General features: G+C 43.7%; 1 protein-coding gene across 2 annotated transcripts in view; it reads left to right on the top strand.

Annotated features, from left to right (window-relative positions):
* fhod1 (formin homology 2 domain containing 1) overlaps positions 1 to 16,438 on the top strand; it is a 298,364-nt gene that overhangs the window by 154,363 nt on the left and 127,563 nt on the right. For both annotated transcript variants that reach the window (XM_048605595.1, XM_048605594.1), the window contains exons 7-8: positions 3,412 to 3,523; positions 9,767 to 9,861. In XM_048605595.1, coding sequence (XP_048461552.1) covers positions 3,412 to 3,523; positions 9,767 to 9,861 — 207 coding nt within the window. The remainder of the gene's footprint in view (positions 1 to 3,411; positions 3,524 to 9,766; positions 9,862 to 16,438) is intronic.

The following is a 16,438-nucleotide window of genomic DNA, read 5'->3' as shown; positions in this document are numbered from 1 at the left end:
CTGGACTGACCTATCCCCTTCCTAACTCCCTACCTACACTCACCTTTACTGGCTCCATCCCCGCCTCTTCGACCTGTTTGTTTCCTCTCCACCTCTCCTCTATCCCTCTTCTATCCGCCTCCCACTCTCTCCCTATTTATTTCAAAACCCCCTTCCCCTCCCCCTTTTCTGATGAAGGGTCTAGGCCCGAAACGTCAGCCTCTCTGCTCCTATGATGCTGCTTGGCCTGCTGTGTTCATCCAGCCCTGCACCTTGTTCTCTCTGTAACCCTCTTTGAAGCAGTCTGAAAAGAAAACCTGATAAGGTTTCAAGCGTCATTTCCCAGCAGAAGCTGACACCTAGTCTGAAGATTTTCCATTAGACTGGAACAGTCAGCAATCTGGTTTCATGGACTGCAATTCAAAGCGAATGTGAGAAGTCAACTCATTTCTTGTCATCGGAATTTGCTTCTTGTCCTAAAGGGGTTTTGTTTTTTATTTCCCTTTACCCTAATGATTTTTGCTCCAATCATAATCGCTCTATAGAGTCATGAGTATCCTTGTGTTGTCTGTGTATTAATGTGTGTTGGTTAGGGTTCAGGGTGACATAGTTTAAATCCATTACCTTAGTTGATAAGCAATATACTACTTGGTATACTGCTCTTCCCTCTCTTTGGGTTCTATCCCTACCTATCGTTTACTCCCTATCCCCTCCTCGTCTCTATCTTCTGCATATAAACGGATGGTTTTCTAGCTACCATCCATTCTGAGGAAGGGTCACTGGACCCGAAATGTTAACTCTGATTTTTTTCTTTACAGATGCTGCCAGACCTGCTGAGCTTTTCCATGGACACTTTTGGTATGGGTTGTGGTCTGGTGGAGCTTGATTTCCAACACATTCTTCCTACCAGAGTCATATAAAAATGTCCAGGGACACAGCAAAGGGATTGTGTGCTTTTCTTTTATTCATTTGTGGGATAAGGGCATCGTTGGCTATTTATTCTCCCTCCCTAATTGTCCAGAGGACAGTTAAGAGTCAGTCACATTGCTGTGGATCTGGAGTCACATGTAAGGCTAGACCAGGAAAGGACTGCAGTATACAAGTATTTAGGAAAGAGTGCACATCAAGCAGTTTTTGTTGTAAGTCATTCATGAACTTTATTGCAAGGCAGAGAAAATTCATCATAGATATATGTGAGATCATCTAATTGTGCCAAAGAAATAAATATTGCTATTAGATGATCACATATTTGAAGGACCTGAGCAGGAAAGCTGCCTGGGAGTTTTGGTGGGAAGTTTTTCAAAACTGTTTGACAATGAACAAAATTTAGGACACATATTAAAAGTGTGAATGTAAGTCAAAAGGAAGTGATTTTGAAGTTGTACCTGGCTTTGGTGAGACCACTCTGAGTCTAGTTTTAGTGTTCAATAGGGCTGTAAAATTACTAGAAGGAGTTCTACAAGGTAAATAGTCCTCTTATTATAAAAAAGTGTATTCTCCGACTTACCATATTCCTTCACCAGCAGCCAGTTAATTATTGAAATGATGAACTCGGTTATATTTGTGATAACTTGTAACCTGATTAGCTTCAATTTTATGAAATAAAATGGAGAATGGCATACAAGTGATGTACCTTTCTCCCAGTGTTGTCACAGGAAGATGTAAGTAATAAAAACAATGTGAGAGGAAACCAGAGCTCATTGTAACCTCCATTTCCCCTGGCGATATCCAACACGTTGCATTGGTTAAACCACAAGTGAAGTGAATCAAAAGCTGGCTCACTTCACTTTAACAGAGCCCGGGAATCCATTGACTCACGCTGCAACGTGGAACCAGTAGATTTTTTGTCATGTTCTGTAACTGAACAGGAAGCAGCAGTTTCATTTTAACATGCACGTGTGTGTCTTTTTATAGAGGTGTTTACAAGGTGCTAACTTTTAAGCACCTGCTGTGGTCTTAATAAAAGATGTGGCAAAGGAGCCATAAATAATTAATGTGCATTTCTTTTTTTTATATATTTGACATGAATGGAAAGTGATCAGTCAATGAGATGGAAAATGTAAATTTAATGAACTTCAATAAATGCTAACAGATAGATAAACAGACTGAGATATTTGTTTTGCCACAGAAATTAAATTTGGCAATTAATTCTTCAGATTAGCCATTTCCACTTACAAAGCAGATTTCATCAGATAACTGATTATAGTTGTGCCCAGCAGCCAACAACAAAGAATGTTGTTTTCAGTGATATGTCAACACTGGTGTTTACTGTTAGATCAACAAATTTGCCATGTTAGAAAACTGTTGGACATTGAGCCTGCCGGCAGGGGTCGATAGAGTCAGCCAGAAAGCAGCAACAATTTGTGGTTTGCACTATCAGAAATCTCAATAGTTTTGATGGGGTAACTCAAGTTTCTTATTTGATTCATTTTTTAAACTGGATTTGCTTTAAAGAGAGTTCGATTTTTTTTTTTTTGAAAAGCAACGAATGTGCCAGTAAATTAAAAGTAATCTGGTTATTTTGTTAAAATTGCACGCAGCATTCCTGTGTTTAAATTCTATTTAAATGTACAGATTTGTTTCATCAGTTTAAGAGGGCTTTCTGCAGATTTAGCTAACCAAACCCCTATCTACACTGTAATGTAATGGCAAAGCCATGGGATGGTACTTGGATTGGTAAAGCAGAACTTCATGTTTGGAGGATTGGGACAGTGAGAGGCTTCTCTCAAGGCTCATGGGGGGCAGTCAGAGGCAGGAGAGATGAAGGGGCCTACTTGCTGTAATCTTGCCTTTTGGGTTTATGGTTCCTGCCTTCTGGATCCCAGGTGGTCAGATGTGACTGACTTACTTGTTCCTTCTGATGCTGGGAGGTGAGAAGGAGGGCCAGGATTGCAAACTGCAAATCCTCAAGGAAAGGACCTTAAATTAGCTGATGCCAGACCCGCTCTGTAGGAGATCAAACATCACCTGTGCTGATTGTTTGGTACATTTAACCTGATAGCACATCTTTACGTGGAAATTGTTTTGTCACTAACTTTTGAAATTAGATGATCGCTTTTCTCAGTTGCTAAAGCACACAAGTGCCTGTTTGTGCAACGTCGCAAGTTAATAGCAGAAGGCTTTTTCTGGAAAAAAATAGTAAAATATATTCCATTACCACTCAAACAACAACCCATTACGGAGCTGATGATTTGCAACACTTGGTAGAATGGATCTGTATTTTAAAATAAGAGGAAAAAAAGTATGGACATGGTAATTGAAGGCCAGTGAGCATGACTTCATTCGAACTTGAACTCTTACAGCTCTACAGCGGCATCTTCTGGTAAGGTCAGGGAATTTAGCCTGAAATACTTCCCTCCCTCTCTGCTGCTCTTGTTCGCTGGTAAATCTGACACTTAGCTCACAGCCTGCTCTTCTGTTGCTCAATCCCAGTACCGTTTGGTGGTGAAGACTGCTCTGAAACTCCTGTTGGTGTTTGTGGAATACACAGAGAACAACGCAGCTCTTCTCATCCAGGCTGTCAACACCGTGGACGATAAAAGAGGTAAGCTATCATAGAGAGATCAGGGAGAGTCAGAAGCATATAGTGTAAGTATTTAAAGCACAAGATTCATGGTTTATACAATAGACAAAACTAATAGTAGCTTGTACATAAATACATGGTCAGAGATGCAAATATACTTTAAAATTCGAATGACTGTGGCTTTTTTTGCCATTGACTACGTAATTTTTTTCAAACAAAGTTTCAGACTGAATGCTTTAAGAGAATTTAATGTACTTTTAATTGGAATTAACATGTTGAAATGTGTGGCACGCTTGTGATGCTAATCTCTGGTCTTCCAGTATTCCCCCTGAGGTTTTGTGACTGACAAGATACATTTCCCTTGTACTGAGACCCCACTGGGAGCAAAAAAAGAGTCAGATTTATTAACTTTGCATCAAAGTTTGTAAGTCGACACAAGAAGTGCAAAAGGTCAGAACAAACTGGACCATTGATTTACTGCACGTGGAGTGTGGAATTTATTCAGTCTGAGCCTGGATTTGGGGCTGTGATCAGTACAGGTGAAGAGGCACAAGCAGTAGGCACTAAGAGGCCATGAGTCTGAAAGCAAAATAAATTGTTGCTGTAACTATGCCTTCTGGAAATGAAGGGTCCTTATGACACCTATACTGATGCTCACCAACATGAATTACTGCCTTTGCAACTGCAATATGGTATTGACAGCAAGAATCAGATTGCTGAGTTGTCTCCATGGTCACCACAATTGTAGGTGTGTGTGACAACTGGGTTTTAATGCTGCACGAACCAGTAGATGCCATGTGCCTGGACTCTGGGAATGCAGATTTCTGCTGACCACTAGTTAGACTGGAAGGCTGACTATTGAGGGAGTCCGAGGAGAAAGAAACAGTGAGGAAAATGACACTCGGAGGTGGTTGAGGTTTCTTAAAGCTGTTACAAGAATCTGAACGACAATGTGTGGCAGGAAGTCCAATTACTCTGGCCTTTGTGTGGGGTGCAAGACTTTTAAAAATAAAACCCACTTTTCAAATCACTTTGAACCTTGTGTAGCAGGAATAAGGGCCGATGTCTCCCAACAATAATGAACTCCTCATTGGTAATTTAACCAACTCCCTCTTGAACTCAATATACTGCTGTTTTACGTACAGCATTCCCACAATTAATTGTAAATTATAACTGCACTTCCTGTGCAGATCTGAAAGCACAGTTCATGCCCATCAAACCAAAACTTTTGAACCTAATCTAAATGCGAGAGTTGAACTGCTAATCTTACTTCAATTGCTGAAGTTTATAAATATGTTGACAATTAAGAAAAAAAAATACTCGTAGTTAATTTAGCTGGATAGGCCTAAAAAAGTCTGTGACCCCACATTCATATTGAGCTTATGTAGCCCGACTGAATGAAAGTTAATGAGTTGTAAGAATGTGCTACTAGGCCAGATGCTAATTCTACATGTCTTCAGTTCCGCTTTCTCCATCTCTCTGTATCTGAGGCACTGTACTCAACATCGAATAGACCATTTGTTTATCATTGCAACTGTTTAAAAGGTTCTGCAGCCTGATATAATCTGGCAGGCCGGCTGCAGGAATTCTGTACTTGACCAATTTTTAATGCAGGCCACAGGCCAGCAGCCCTGACTTAAATGAGCCGACATCAGGATTGCGGGGGTGGACGGGAGAACTTTGGTGAGAAACTGAATGTTGTGTGGGTTAATTTTTAGCAGATGGCCAGAGCATTTGGGTCTGGTATGTAAATGCAACGAGAAAACATGCTGATAGATTTCTGTCAGGCAAGGGCAAAGCATACGTGCCCGAGCTGCTGAATAATGGAGTGAAGATGCAGATCAGTCACAAGCTAATTGTGAACACTAGAATGTGAATCCTTGGCTGATTGACTTACTCCCATTCTTACGTTTAGCTCACAAGCTGGTTTTTGCCACTACTAACAATAGCTGATTGCCAACAAATGTGCTGAACCTCAGTTATAAAAGGTAATAAATGTGTTTGGTAATTGGCTACAGTCACTCCCAATCTCTCCGGGTGATCTTACTGGGTTTCTGTAATCATATCATTTTGGTTGTGCCTCATTATCTAGGGACTTAAAAGATGGAACAAGTGAGATAGATAATCCATTGGTCTTAATTTTCCAAAACTTCCTTCATTCACGAGTAGGCCCATTAGATTGGATGATTTTAAAAAAAAGGGAGTCAGAAAGCTGGGAACTATAGGCAAACTTCTCTCCCAGGGAAAATGTTTGTTTGCTATTATTAAAGAAATTATTGCAGGGCCCTTTTGATATGTTCAATGTGTGGTGATGTGGCCAAGGTTATTGTGGTGAGCTGTGATATTGGGTTCAGACCCTTATCCTGGCACTTTTTCCCTCCACAGTGTATTTTATTCAAACATTACATTACAGTTTCAGGTTCTCATTATGTAAAGTGCAAATCCAATCGGTTTATTTTAACATAGTATGTGACATTCTAAAGTGCCTCACTCATTGTTTTTCCTGACATCCTGTTCAGACATGCCTTTGACACATCACCAGCACAGGTGGGACTTGAACCCAGACCTTATTGCTCAGAGGCGAGAACGCTACCATTGTGCTACATGAGGTGAGGTGAGAGTGACAGTCCTTGGCATCAAGGCTGAACTCAACATTGTGTGCCATCAAGGGGCCCTGGCAAAACTGGAATCAATGGGTATCGGGGACAAACTCCCTGCCAGTTGGAGTCATACCCGAGACATAGGAAGATGGTTGTGGTTGTTGGCTGTCAGTCATCTCAGCTCCAGGACATCTCTGCAGGAGTTCCTCAGGGTAGTGTCCTAGGCCCAACCATCTTCAGCTGCTTCATCAATGACCTTCCCTCCAACATAACGTCAGAAATGGGGATGTTCGCCGATGATTGCACAATGTTCGGTAGCATTTGCAGCACCTCAGATACTGAAGCAGTCCATGTCTAAATGCAACAAGATCTGGACAAAATCCAGACTTGGGCTGACAAATGGCAAGTAACATTCACACCATACAATTACCAGGCAATGACTATCTCCAATAAGGGACAATCTAAGCTCTACTCCTTGACATTCAATGGTATTCCCATCACTGAATCCCCCACTATCAACATCCTGGGGGTTACCATTGGCCAAAAACCCAACTGGACTCACCACATAAACACAGTGGCTACAAGAGCAGGTCAGAGGCTAGAAATTCTGTGGTGAGTAACTCTCCTCCTGACTCCCCAAAGCCTATCCACTGTCTACAAGGCACAACTCAGGAGGATGATGGAATACTCTCTATTTATCTGGATTGGTGCCATGATACCAACACTCAAGAAGCTTGACACCATCCAAGACAAAGCAGACCACTTGATCGGCACCACATCTACAAATATCCATTCCCTCCACCACTGACACTCGGTAGCATCACCAACTACAAATGCACTGCAGAAATTCACTAAAGATCCTCAGGCAGTACCTTCCAAACCCATGACCACTTCCATCTAGAAGGACAAGGGCAGCAGATACATGGGAACACCACCGCCTTTCATCTCCTCTCCAAGCCAAATACCATCCTGACTTGGAAATATATTGCCATTCCTTTACTGTCACTGGGCAAAACCTTTGGAATTCCCACCCTAAGGACATTGTTGATCAACATACAGCACGTGACGTGCAGTGGTTCCAGAAGGCAGCTCGCAACCACTTTCTCAAGGGCAACTATGGATAGGAAGTAAATGATGACCAGCCAGTGACACTCATGTCCCATGAGTGAATTAAAAAGAACCCACTAAAGGGTTTTATTTAGAATATTCAGGCATGTCACTCATACAGTTTAAAGGGGTTTACATTGTTTCCAGCCTCCTATTGACTGGAGGACCTTAGGGAATGAGCTTCCCCATTAAACCTTGGGGGGGTTTTACCATGCCCTTCAGCACCTTACCCTGGACTTTGGAAAGTGCCAATCTATACCACTCTGTCATCAACAGCCTCTTGCATCAAACAGAGTTGACAGCTCTCCAGCACTTGCTGATGTTTGTCTCAGAGTGTCACAGGGAATAGCCTGGCAAACAGTGAGTCCTGCATTATCGAGCTTCCTTGACAGGCCCACTACGTCCCCCATCAAAGCTGTCTCCAGTGCATTGTGGAGAAACTCCAGGAACAATCTGACAGGGAGTGCCGTCTTCTGACCATCAGCTAAGCTACATCCTGGTACTTATTTGAAAGTTCTGATGATGGAACTTGGCACTGTCACAAACACGCATTGCATTTCCATGCTGCCTGTTCAGAACTCTGCCCCACTATGTGTTTTGATGTTCTGCAGCACATGCCACCCTCCAGCAGTGAGAGACATGCAGAAGAACTTGGCAATGGTTTCCCTGCTGAGTATTTCCCTTCGCCCAGGGCAGAAGTTTCGTTCCTTATTAGCTCGATGGCATAGACCTGATACTGTTGTGCCGGGAATCATTAGAACATAGCTGTGCCTGACTATTCTGTCACGCAGACAGCAGGTACATACCAGAGAACTGCACCAGCTAATTCTTTGTAATGTGTTTTGTACTTGATGGCCTGAATTTTCCAATGGTCAGACGGTTGTTATGTCCAGCATAGACAGGAGGTGTACATGGGGACCTTGCAGAAACGTCACTGTTGCATATTCTGAAGGAATCACCAGTGAAATTCCTGCCACTGGGCAATTCCTCTGCACCTGGAACCTTCAGAAAATCTCCATCTAAATCGGAGAGTTCAGAGCAATCCGATGAAATAAATGAGAAGGTAGACTATATACATAGTTAGACTATGAGTCTAACGTAGTCTAATAGACAATTTAATAATGAGTCTAATACGTAGTCTAACTCCTGAGTAACTATTCAAATGACCTCATACGTAGCTCAGACAGCCCTGACTACAGCTTCCCCAGACCCCATACACTCCCAGACTCTAACCCAACTCCCCATTTGTCCCATTCTACAACCAGCCCTACTTTCCCTGCTCCACATCCAATACCCCTTCCTCACTCCACATCCAACATTCCCATGCCCCTATCGCACTGGACCCAACTTCCCTGTCTGTCAGTGTGTACACATGCGCAGACACAGACAGAGACACACACACACTCTCTCACACACCACAATCCACACACACACACAGGAGCTAACATTGACCTTCATGCTGGATCTGATTTCTACACTAGCTTACAATAAACACTGCATATTTACCTAGTCCCTCCTGCCACCTTACCCATTGGATGTCGTACCTTTGCCACCTGGCACCTTGCCACCAGGCACACTGATCCCTATCCATTTGGCATTCCTACTCCAGCCCTCTATCTCTGAACCAGCTAGCTCACTACACCCAGGCAGCTTTCATGATTGGCGCCCTACAACTACCCTCCCAGCACCCTCACTTCAAACCTCCCTTCTGTACTTATTGATTGACAGTATGGTCTCTGGAACTCTGGACTTTAAAATGTCAGAACACAGCAGCAGCGAACTGTGAGAAGAGGTGATGTTTTGTGTTTTCACTTTCTCTGAGTGAAGAGATTCCTCCTCAGCTCAGTCCTAATCGGCCTGACCCTTACTCTCAGACTGTGCCCCCTTGGGTCCTAGAGCCTGACCAGCCAAGGGAACCATCTCCTCACCATCTCCTTGACTGTCACAATTGCCTGTTTCTGATGGACTTTTGCTGCACATCATGTGTATGCCAAATGTCACTAAAATATGAGAAGTCAAATGTTGTCTGCTATCTGATCCTGAGAATGACTGCCTGATTTTCACGTAAATACCGCACTTGGCTCACCGCTGTGTGTGTAATCCAATGGCTCATATTCATGTGTTTCTGTGTTCACACCAGAAGAATCAGGGAGCGATGAGGAATTTAGTTTTTTTTTTAAATCGGTGAGGAGTAATACTCTGGAATGGAATACCTGAAAGGATGGTGCCAGAAATTCAGAATTTGAAATGGGAAATGGATAAATAACTGAAGCAGAAACATTCATAGGGCTGGGGGGAAATGGCAAGGGAGAGGGATGGATTGGATAGTTCTTTCATCAAACCTGAATGGTCACCATCTACTTTGTACGATTGAATGTATTAATGTGTCACTTGAAATTTTATGTATTGACGGTTTGTATAGGAGTAATGTAGCTGTGTCTCTTAACTGTGCGGTTAGAATTTATCCTGATGCTGGATATAATCAAATTGTCTCCAATATTTTGCTATAAATTTTTCATCTGACGTGTGTCGATGTTAAAATCCTTCCTTTCTGCAGGCACAAAGACATGGACGAATTTAGTTGAAATTCTGGAGGAGAAGAATGGGGCTGATTCTGAGCTGCTTGTCTTCACTATGACACTCATTAACAAGGTAAAAGCTGTCTGTGACTTTTTTTTCTTGCAAGTTTGTTTAATCCTGTGAGATCCGATTGTGTGACTCACCCTTCAGCAGGGCAGCGTGGGGAGGGTGTTGGGTTGGGGTGGGAGGAATTGTATTTCACTCCTCTGACATCAGTTACTCCCTCCGCCCTGACGTGCGAGCCTCAAATTCTCTGAGAGACAATTTATTTTTTCATTTGGTTTTCCATTTACATAGAAGTCCTAATGCTGCCCCTGGAGTACTGCAACCAGTTCTGGTCCCTTCATTGGGGACTGTCTCGGGTGAGGAAGATTTTTTAGGTGGAGAGATTGAGTAGGTTGTGCCTGTGCTCTGTATTCTGTATTCTCTCTCTGTATTCATAGAATTCCTACAGTGCAGATAGAGGCCGTTCAGTCCGTCGAGTCTGCACCGACCCTCCGAAGAGTATGCCCATCTATTCCCATAAATTCACAACCCAGCATTTCCCATGACTAATCCACCTGGCCTACATATCCCTGGACACTACGGGCAATTTAGCAGGGCCAGTCCACCTAACCTGCACATCTTTGGATTGTGGGAGGAAACCGTAGCACCTGGAGGAAACCCACGCAGACGCGGGGAGAATGTGCAAACTCCACACAGACAGTCGCCTGAGGGTGGAATCGAATCCGGGTCCCTGGCGCTGTGAGGCAGCAGTGCTAACCGCTGAGCCACCGTGCTGCCCAACTACTCATTGGAGGAGACCCTATTGAAATAAATAAGATTCTCAGAGGGCTTGACAGTGTCGATATGGAGAAGTTATTTCCACTTGTGGGACAGTCTGTCTAAATTGCTGATACACGCAGCACAGTTGTCAGTATCAGCACCCCAATTGTGGCTTTGACTTTCAATTCCAAAAGTTGCAGCTGCACACGGGCCTCAGAAACACACTTAGCCAGTAAGGAAATCAAAGGGAATGTTATCTAGGACGAGAGGGGACAATCCCAGCATAACGGGGTCTCCCATATGAAACAGATGAGGGGGAATTCCCTCTCTCAGATGGTTGTAAGTCTTTGGGATTCTTTACCACAGAGTTCTGATGAGAGTAAGTCATTCAATATATTCAAGCCTGCAATAGACAGATTTTTAATCAGTAAAGGAATCAGTGGTTGTGGGGAAATGGTAGGAAAGTGGAGTTGAGGATTATCAGATCAGCCATGATCCCATCGAACAGTGGGGCAGAATTGATGGTTGAATAACCTACTCCTATGCCATTAGGCTTACCATCAACAAATCCTAGTTTGTGAATCAATATTTTAAAATTTTAGACTTGCTGAGAAAAAATGTTTGAATTTATGCAGTGCCTTTCGAGAACGTGGCAAGTCCCAAAGTGCTTTGTTTCAGGTACATTTTGAATATAATCATTCGGAACAATCTTTTATTTTGGATAGGGTCCGCTTTTTGAATCTCAGAGTCTCCTCTGTCATTCTCATTATTTATTCTGATTTGTTAGGGGATGCAGTCACATTGCTTTTCATTTCTGTGTTGACATACAGGGTTTTTGCACTCACAAAGAAGCAGAATTAGAAGAATTCATCCACACCCTCAATAACGATCAGCCGGCCATGAAACTTAAAGCTACAACACAGGAAGGAAACATTACTTTCTTAGACATCGCAGTATATAAATTAACACAAGACAACAGGCATAAGTTAACCACAAACATTGGTGCAGGGAGGGTGTGTGGTGTGTAATGGGTCTAGGGGAGACGTAGTTGGTGGGGGATATGGGGTAAATACGGGTTTAGTTGTATAGTTACACAGGAGTTAGATGATATATTTAATAATTTAACTTTTCCTCAATAAATATTTTGCTTAATTCCATTGGAACCCTCTGAAGTCTCCAGTCTAAATGGAAACTTTTGGAGGGTTCCAAGTGTAGGGGAAGTGCCTGGTGGAAATTGAATTTCCTGGGAAATTCCTCTTGAGTCTGCTACAATGAGAATTCTGCAAGGTCCCTGTTTGCACCTCCAATCTACACTGGAATATCGACAGTCTGGCCATCACAAGGCTCTACATTTTCTATAGTTCCTGGCAGCGCCTGCCATTTCTTTTTGACTGTATTCAAATGTGAGATACGCTTTCAAGGCTCAACATGTGTTGATCACACCTAATTGCCTTGATAACTCATCTACACCCTCTTTCAGTTCTTCATGATTCTTGTTACAGTTGTCTATTTGGGGCAGCCAGTAACTTGCAATGTTCACCCAAGTTCGAAACACCAGTCTACCATAAGAATGTTCTCAATCCAGAAGCTTTGGGAAGTTCACCTGATACACTGTTACTTGCATGGAAAATGTTGTTCCTTTCTAACCTATTATGCCAAATTTGCTACAATTTTAGTTTTTTCCTCTTTGAGAGGACAATAAGTATTTGCCTTCCTTACCTCATGAGGAATGCTGGCAGTATCCTGGTATTACCCGAGAATCCCTGCATGTTCTGCTGAACTTATCTCCAGAGCATCAAAATGCACGACTGAAAACCTGATATTTATTCCCCCCCCCCCGCCCAAAGGCATAATGCTTGTAGCCTGCTGTTAGTTATACTCTATTGCTGGTTCCAGCTGGTCTGTCACCGTTCAATATTGCTTTCAGGTTACACATGATAAATAATGGGCTACCACACCTCATCCATCAAGAAAAACTGAGACGCGGTCCAGTAATTTATTGTGACTTAGAGGTCCTTTTGCACCTGAAAGGTCGTGTTAAGTGTTTAATCACTCTGGGTGATTACGAATCTCTTGACATCAATCCTGAGTTCTCCAGTTTGACCTTCTGTCTTGTTGCCCTGAGTTAATGTTATCCCTGAAGTCAGGACTGAGTGTTTGCACAGTGGGCCAGGCAGCATCACGGGAACACGAAAGCTGACGTTCTGGGTCGGGACCGTTCTTCAGAAATGGGGGAGGGGGAAGGGAGCTCCGAAATAAATAGAGAGAGGAGGGCTGGGGCTGGGGAAGGTAGGTGGGATGGTGATAGGTGAGTGCAGGTAGTGAGTGGTGGGGATTGGTCAGTATGGTGGGAGGGGCGGATAGGTGAGAGAGAAGATGAACAGGTTGTGTCAGGTCAAGGAGGCGGGGATGAGAGGGAGGGTTGGAATGGGATGAGGCTGGGGATGGGGAGATTTTGAAACTGGTAAAGTCCACATTGAGACCTTTTGGGTTGCAGGCTCCCAAGGCGGAATATGAAGTGCTCACCATCTCTGGTGACCACCTCGAAACCAATATCTATTTCAAGCCCACCGACTCCCACAGCTACCTAGACTACACCTCCTCTCACCCACCTTCCTGCAAGAATGCCATCCCCTATACCCAATTCCTCTGCCTCCACCGCATTTGCTCCCAAGATGGGGCGTTCCACTCCTGAACATCCCAGATGTCCTCCTATTTCAAGGACTGCAACTTCCCTCCTTCGCTGGTCGAAAATGCTCTCAAACGCATCTCTTGCATTTCCCGCACCTTTGCCCTCACATCCCTTTCCTGCAATGAAAACAAAGACAGAATTCCTCTTGTCCTCACGTATCACCCCATCAACCTCTGGATTCAACGCATCATGCTCCGCCACTTCCGCCACCGGCAATCTGACCCCACAACCAAGGATATATTTCCTCCCCACCCTTATCTGCCTTCCGTAGGGACCGCTCTCCCCACAACTCCCTTGTCCACTCCACACTCCACACTAGCCCACCACCCCTGGCACCTTTCCCTAAGACCACAGGAAGTGCTACACCTCCCCGCTCACCTCTATCCAAGGAACCAAAAACACCTTTCACATCAGTCAGAGGTTCACCTGCACATCCGCTAATGTTGTCTATTGCATCCGCTGCTCCCGATGTGGTCTCCTTTACATTGGTGAGACTAAGTGGAGGCTCGGAGACTGCTTTGTAGAGCACCTGTGCTCTGTTTGTGACAAAGGACAACACCTTCCAGTCACAAACCATGTCAACTCCCTCTCCCACTCCCTGGATGACATGTCCATCCTGGGCCTCCTCCAGTGTCACAATAACGCCACCTGGAAACTGGAGGAGCAGCACCTCATATTCCGCCTTGGGAGCCTACAGCCCGATGGCCCAAATGTGGATTTTACCAGTTTCAAAATCTCCCCACCCCCGACCTCATACCATGTCCAAACCTCCCTCTCATCCCCGCATCCTTGACCTGACACAACCTGTCCATGTTCTCTCCCACCTATCCGCTCCACCCACCTCACTGACCAATCCCCACCACTCCCTACTTGCATTCACCTATCACTATCCCACCTACCTTCCCCAGACCCACCCCTCCTTTCTGTGTTCATTTCTGAGCTCCCTTCCCGCTCCCCATTTCTGAAGAAGGATCCTGACCCAAAATGTAAGCTTTCCTGTTCCTCTGCTGCCTGGCCTGCTGTGTTCCTCCAGCTCCACACTGTGTTATCTCTGACTCTAGCATCGGCAGTTCTTACTATCCCTCAGGACTGGGTGTTTACTTTTTCCAGATCCTTTATTGTACTTTTTTTATAATGCCCCCTCTTCAAAGTTTTGCCATCTTTGCTCATAACTCAATTCTCTTTCACTGGAGATGAGGTGTTTGGCTCTGCCCTGTGTTGCCCTCAGGGTTTGAGTGATTTGGTTGTGTTTCAGGAGTAAAATCTGGATGTAGTCATTAACCACGAGCAGAGCACATTACAGCTCAGTGATAACTTGTCCAGTTCATGCTCTGCTGATTTAAGGGAGACGACTCAATTTCCTTTATGACTTGTTGCTCAAAAATGGCTTGGAAATGTTAAATACTGACCCTTAGTTTTCCCTTAAATCTGTTTCATCTTCACTCCAGCTAGATTAATGCCATTCACAAGAGTCTGTGCGCTCTCTGTGCATCATTCCTTGTGTTCGCTTTCTCAAATTTTATCTTCTATTATTTTAGTTTTCATCCAGTTCCTCTTGTGGATCCTTGGATGTCTCATCAAACACAACTGCGTTCTCCTTTTTCAATTCTTCTTCAGATCGGGATTACAGTTATCTATTAATCGAACAAATGTATTCAGGGTTTCTGAGTTCTCCCCCGTCCCTCCATCAGCCTCAATAGGGTCAGGAGCTTTTGCAATTCGATCGAAGGCTTTCCAACTTGAAAGCGGGGTCAACGAGGGAGAGTGTGTTTCAAAATGGAGGCAGCTTCTCCAACTTTGTTTAATGTTACCAATGACCTTTACAGCTAGGCAATGATTGCTGGCAGTGGTGAAGGAAGCAAGCTTAACTATTTCTACAGCTACTGTTACACCTAGATAGGCAGGGCTGCCAGGCATACACAGACCCACGGGCACGCACAGGCACATGCATAGGTGCATGCAAACACACGTGCGCACACACACTCGTATGCACAGGCACGTGCACACATACAAACAGACACATGTGCACGTACGCACACACAGACCTGAATAGGCACAGAAGTACACGCACACAAACACACACACGTACAGTAGATCAGATCAGCTATCATCTCATCATATGGTGGAGTGGGCTTGGGGGACCCAATATTTTTTGTCTGCTCCTAACATGTACGTTCATATGGAAGCTTACTTGCAGCGGTATTTTAGGTTCCGGTCTCCCTCTGATCGTGGCCCCGATTGAGGCTAAAAGTTAAGCCCCAAGTCACTGACTTAGATTAGAAACAGAAGTCGTCCACACAATCCATCTATCTTGTAGTGTCTCCTCTCCTCCTGCCTGCCTGCCAGAATCACTTGCCATAACTTGTACCTGCTGCTTCCTACAACCCAGCCAGCTTCTGATCTCAACTTCTTTATCCTTGATTGTTTCCAGTCCATCGTAAGAATGTAAGCCATTGTAAATCAAATCTTTCATCTTCGTTCCCAAAACACATTTGATTCTGTAACGTTGCCTGTTTTATAGCATTTACTGTCCCTTGCAGACCAGTTCAAAAGTAATTGATTCCAGTTTCGGTTTATTGATTTTTAGATGAAAAGATGTTACATTTTTGCGGCATGTTTGCTAGTCTCCTTGGAATCTGCAACTTCTTTGCTGTCAGTTAACGTGGAAACAGTTCATTCTTTTGTAGTAAAATAAATAGTTAAAAACCACTCGTTACATTTTCTCTGTGAATGATCATATTTCAGTAACTCTTTTCATTAGTTCCTCTCATGTACATGAATGCACTTCCAGTGATGAGGATTAGCTGTGAAAACCCTATATAGCTTACATGAAAGCACAGGAACTGAACAGTGCAAATCAATATTGTACAAGTGCAATTTTTACTATGTTAGTTTGAAAGAGTAAGTAGGGGTATGAAGCTGTGACAATTACAGTAACAGATTGTACAGTCGGAGCACACAGTCCTGACCAGTTTCTTTCAACAATCCCTCTAGTTCACTAAGTTATAGCTATAATGAACCGCTTCTCTCCACTTCACCTGAGGAAGGAGCTGAGCTCCGAAAGCTTGTGATTTTAAACAAACCTGTTGGACTATAACCTGGTGTCGTGTGACTTCTGACAAAATATGCAATATTATTAAAACAAAACAGCAGATGCTGGAGATCTGAAACAAATAAAAGCAGAAATTGCTG

The sequence above is a fragment of the Rhincodon typus genome, chromosome 15 (assembly GCF_021869965.1).
Source record: "Rhincodon typus isolate 14 chromosome 15, sRhiTyp1.1, whole genome shotgun sequence".
Lineage (NCBI taxonomy): Eukaryota > Metazoa > Chordata > Chondrichthyes > Orectolobiformes > Rhincodontidae > Rhincodon > Rhincodon typus.
This window is presented reverse-complemented; position numbering and strand designations above follow the sequence as displayed.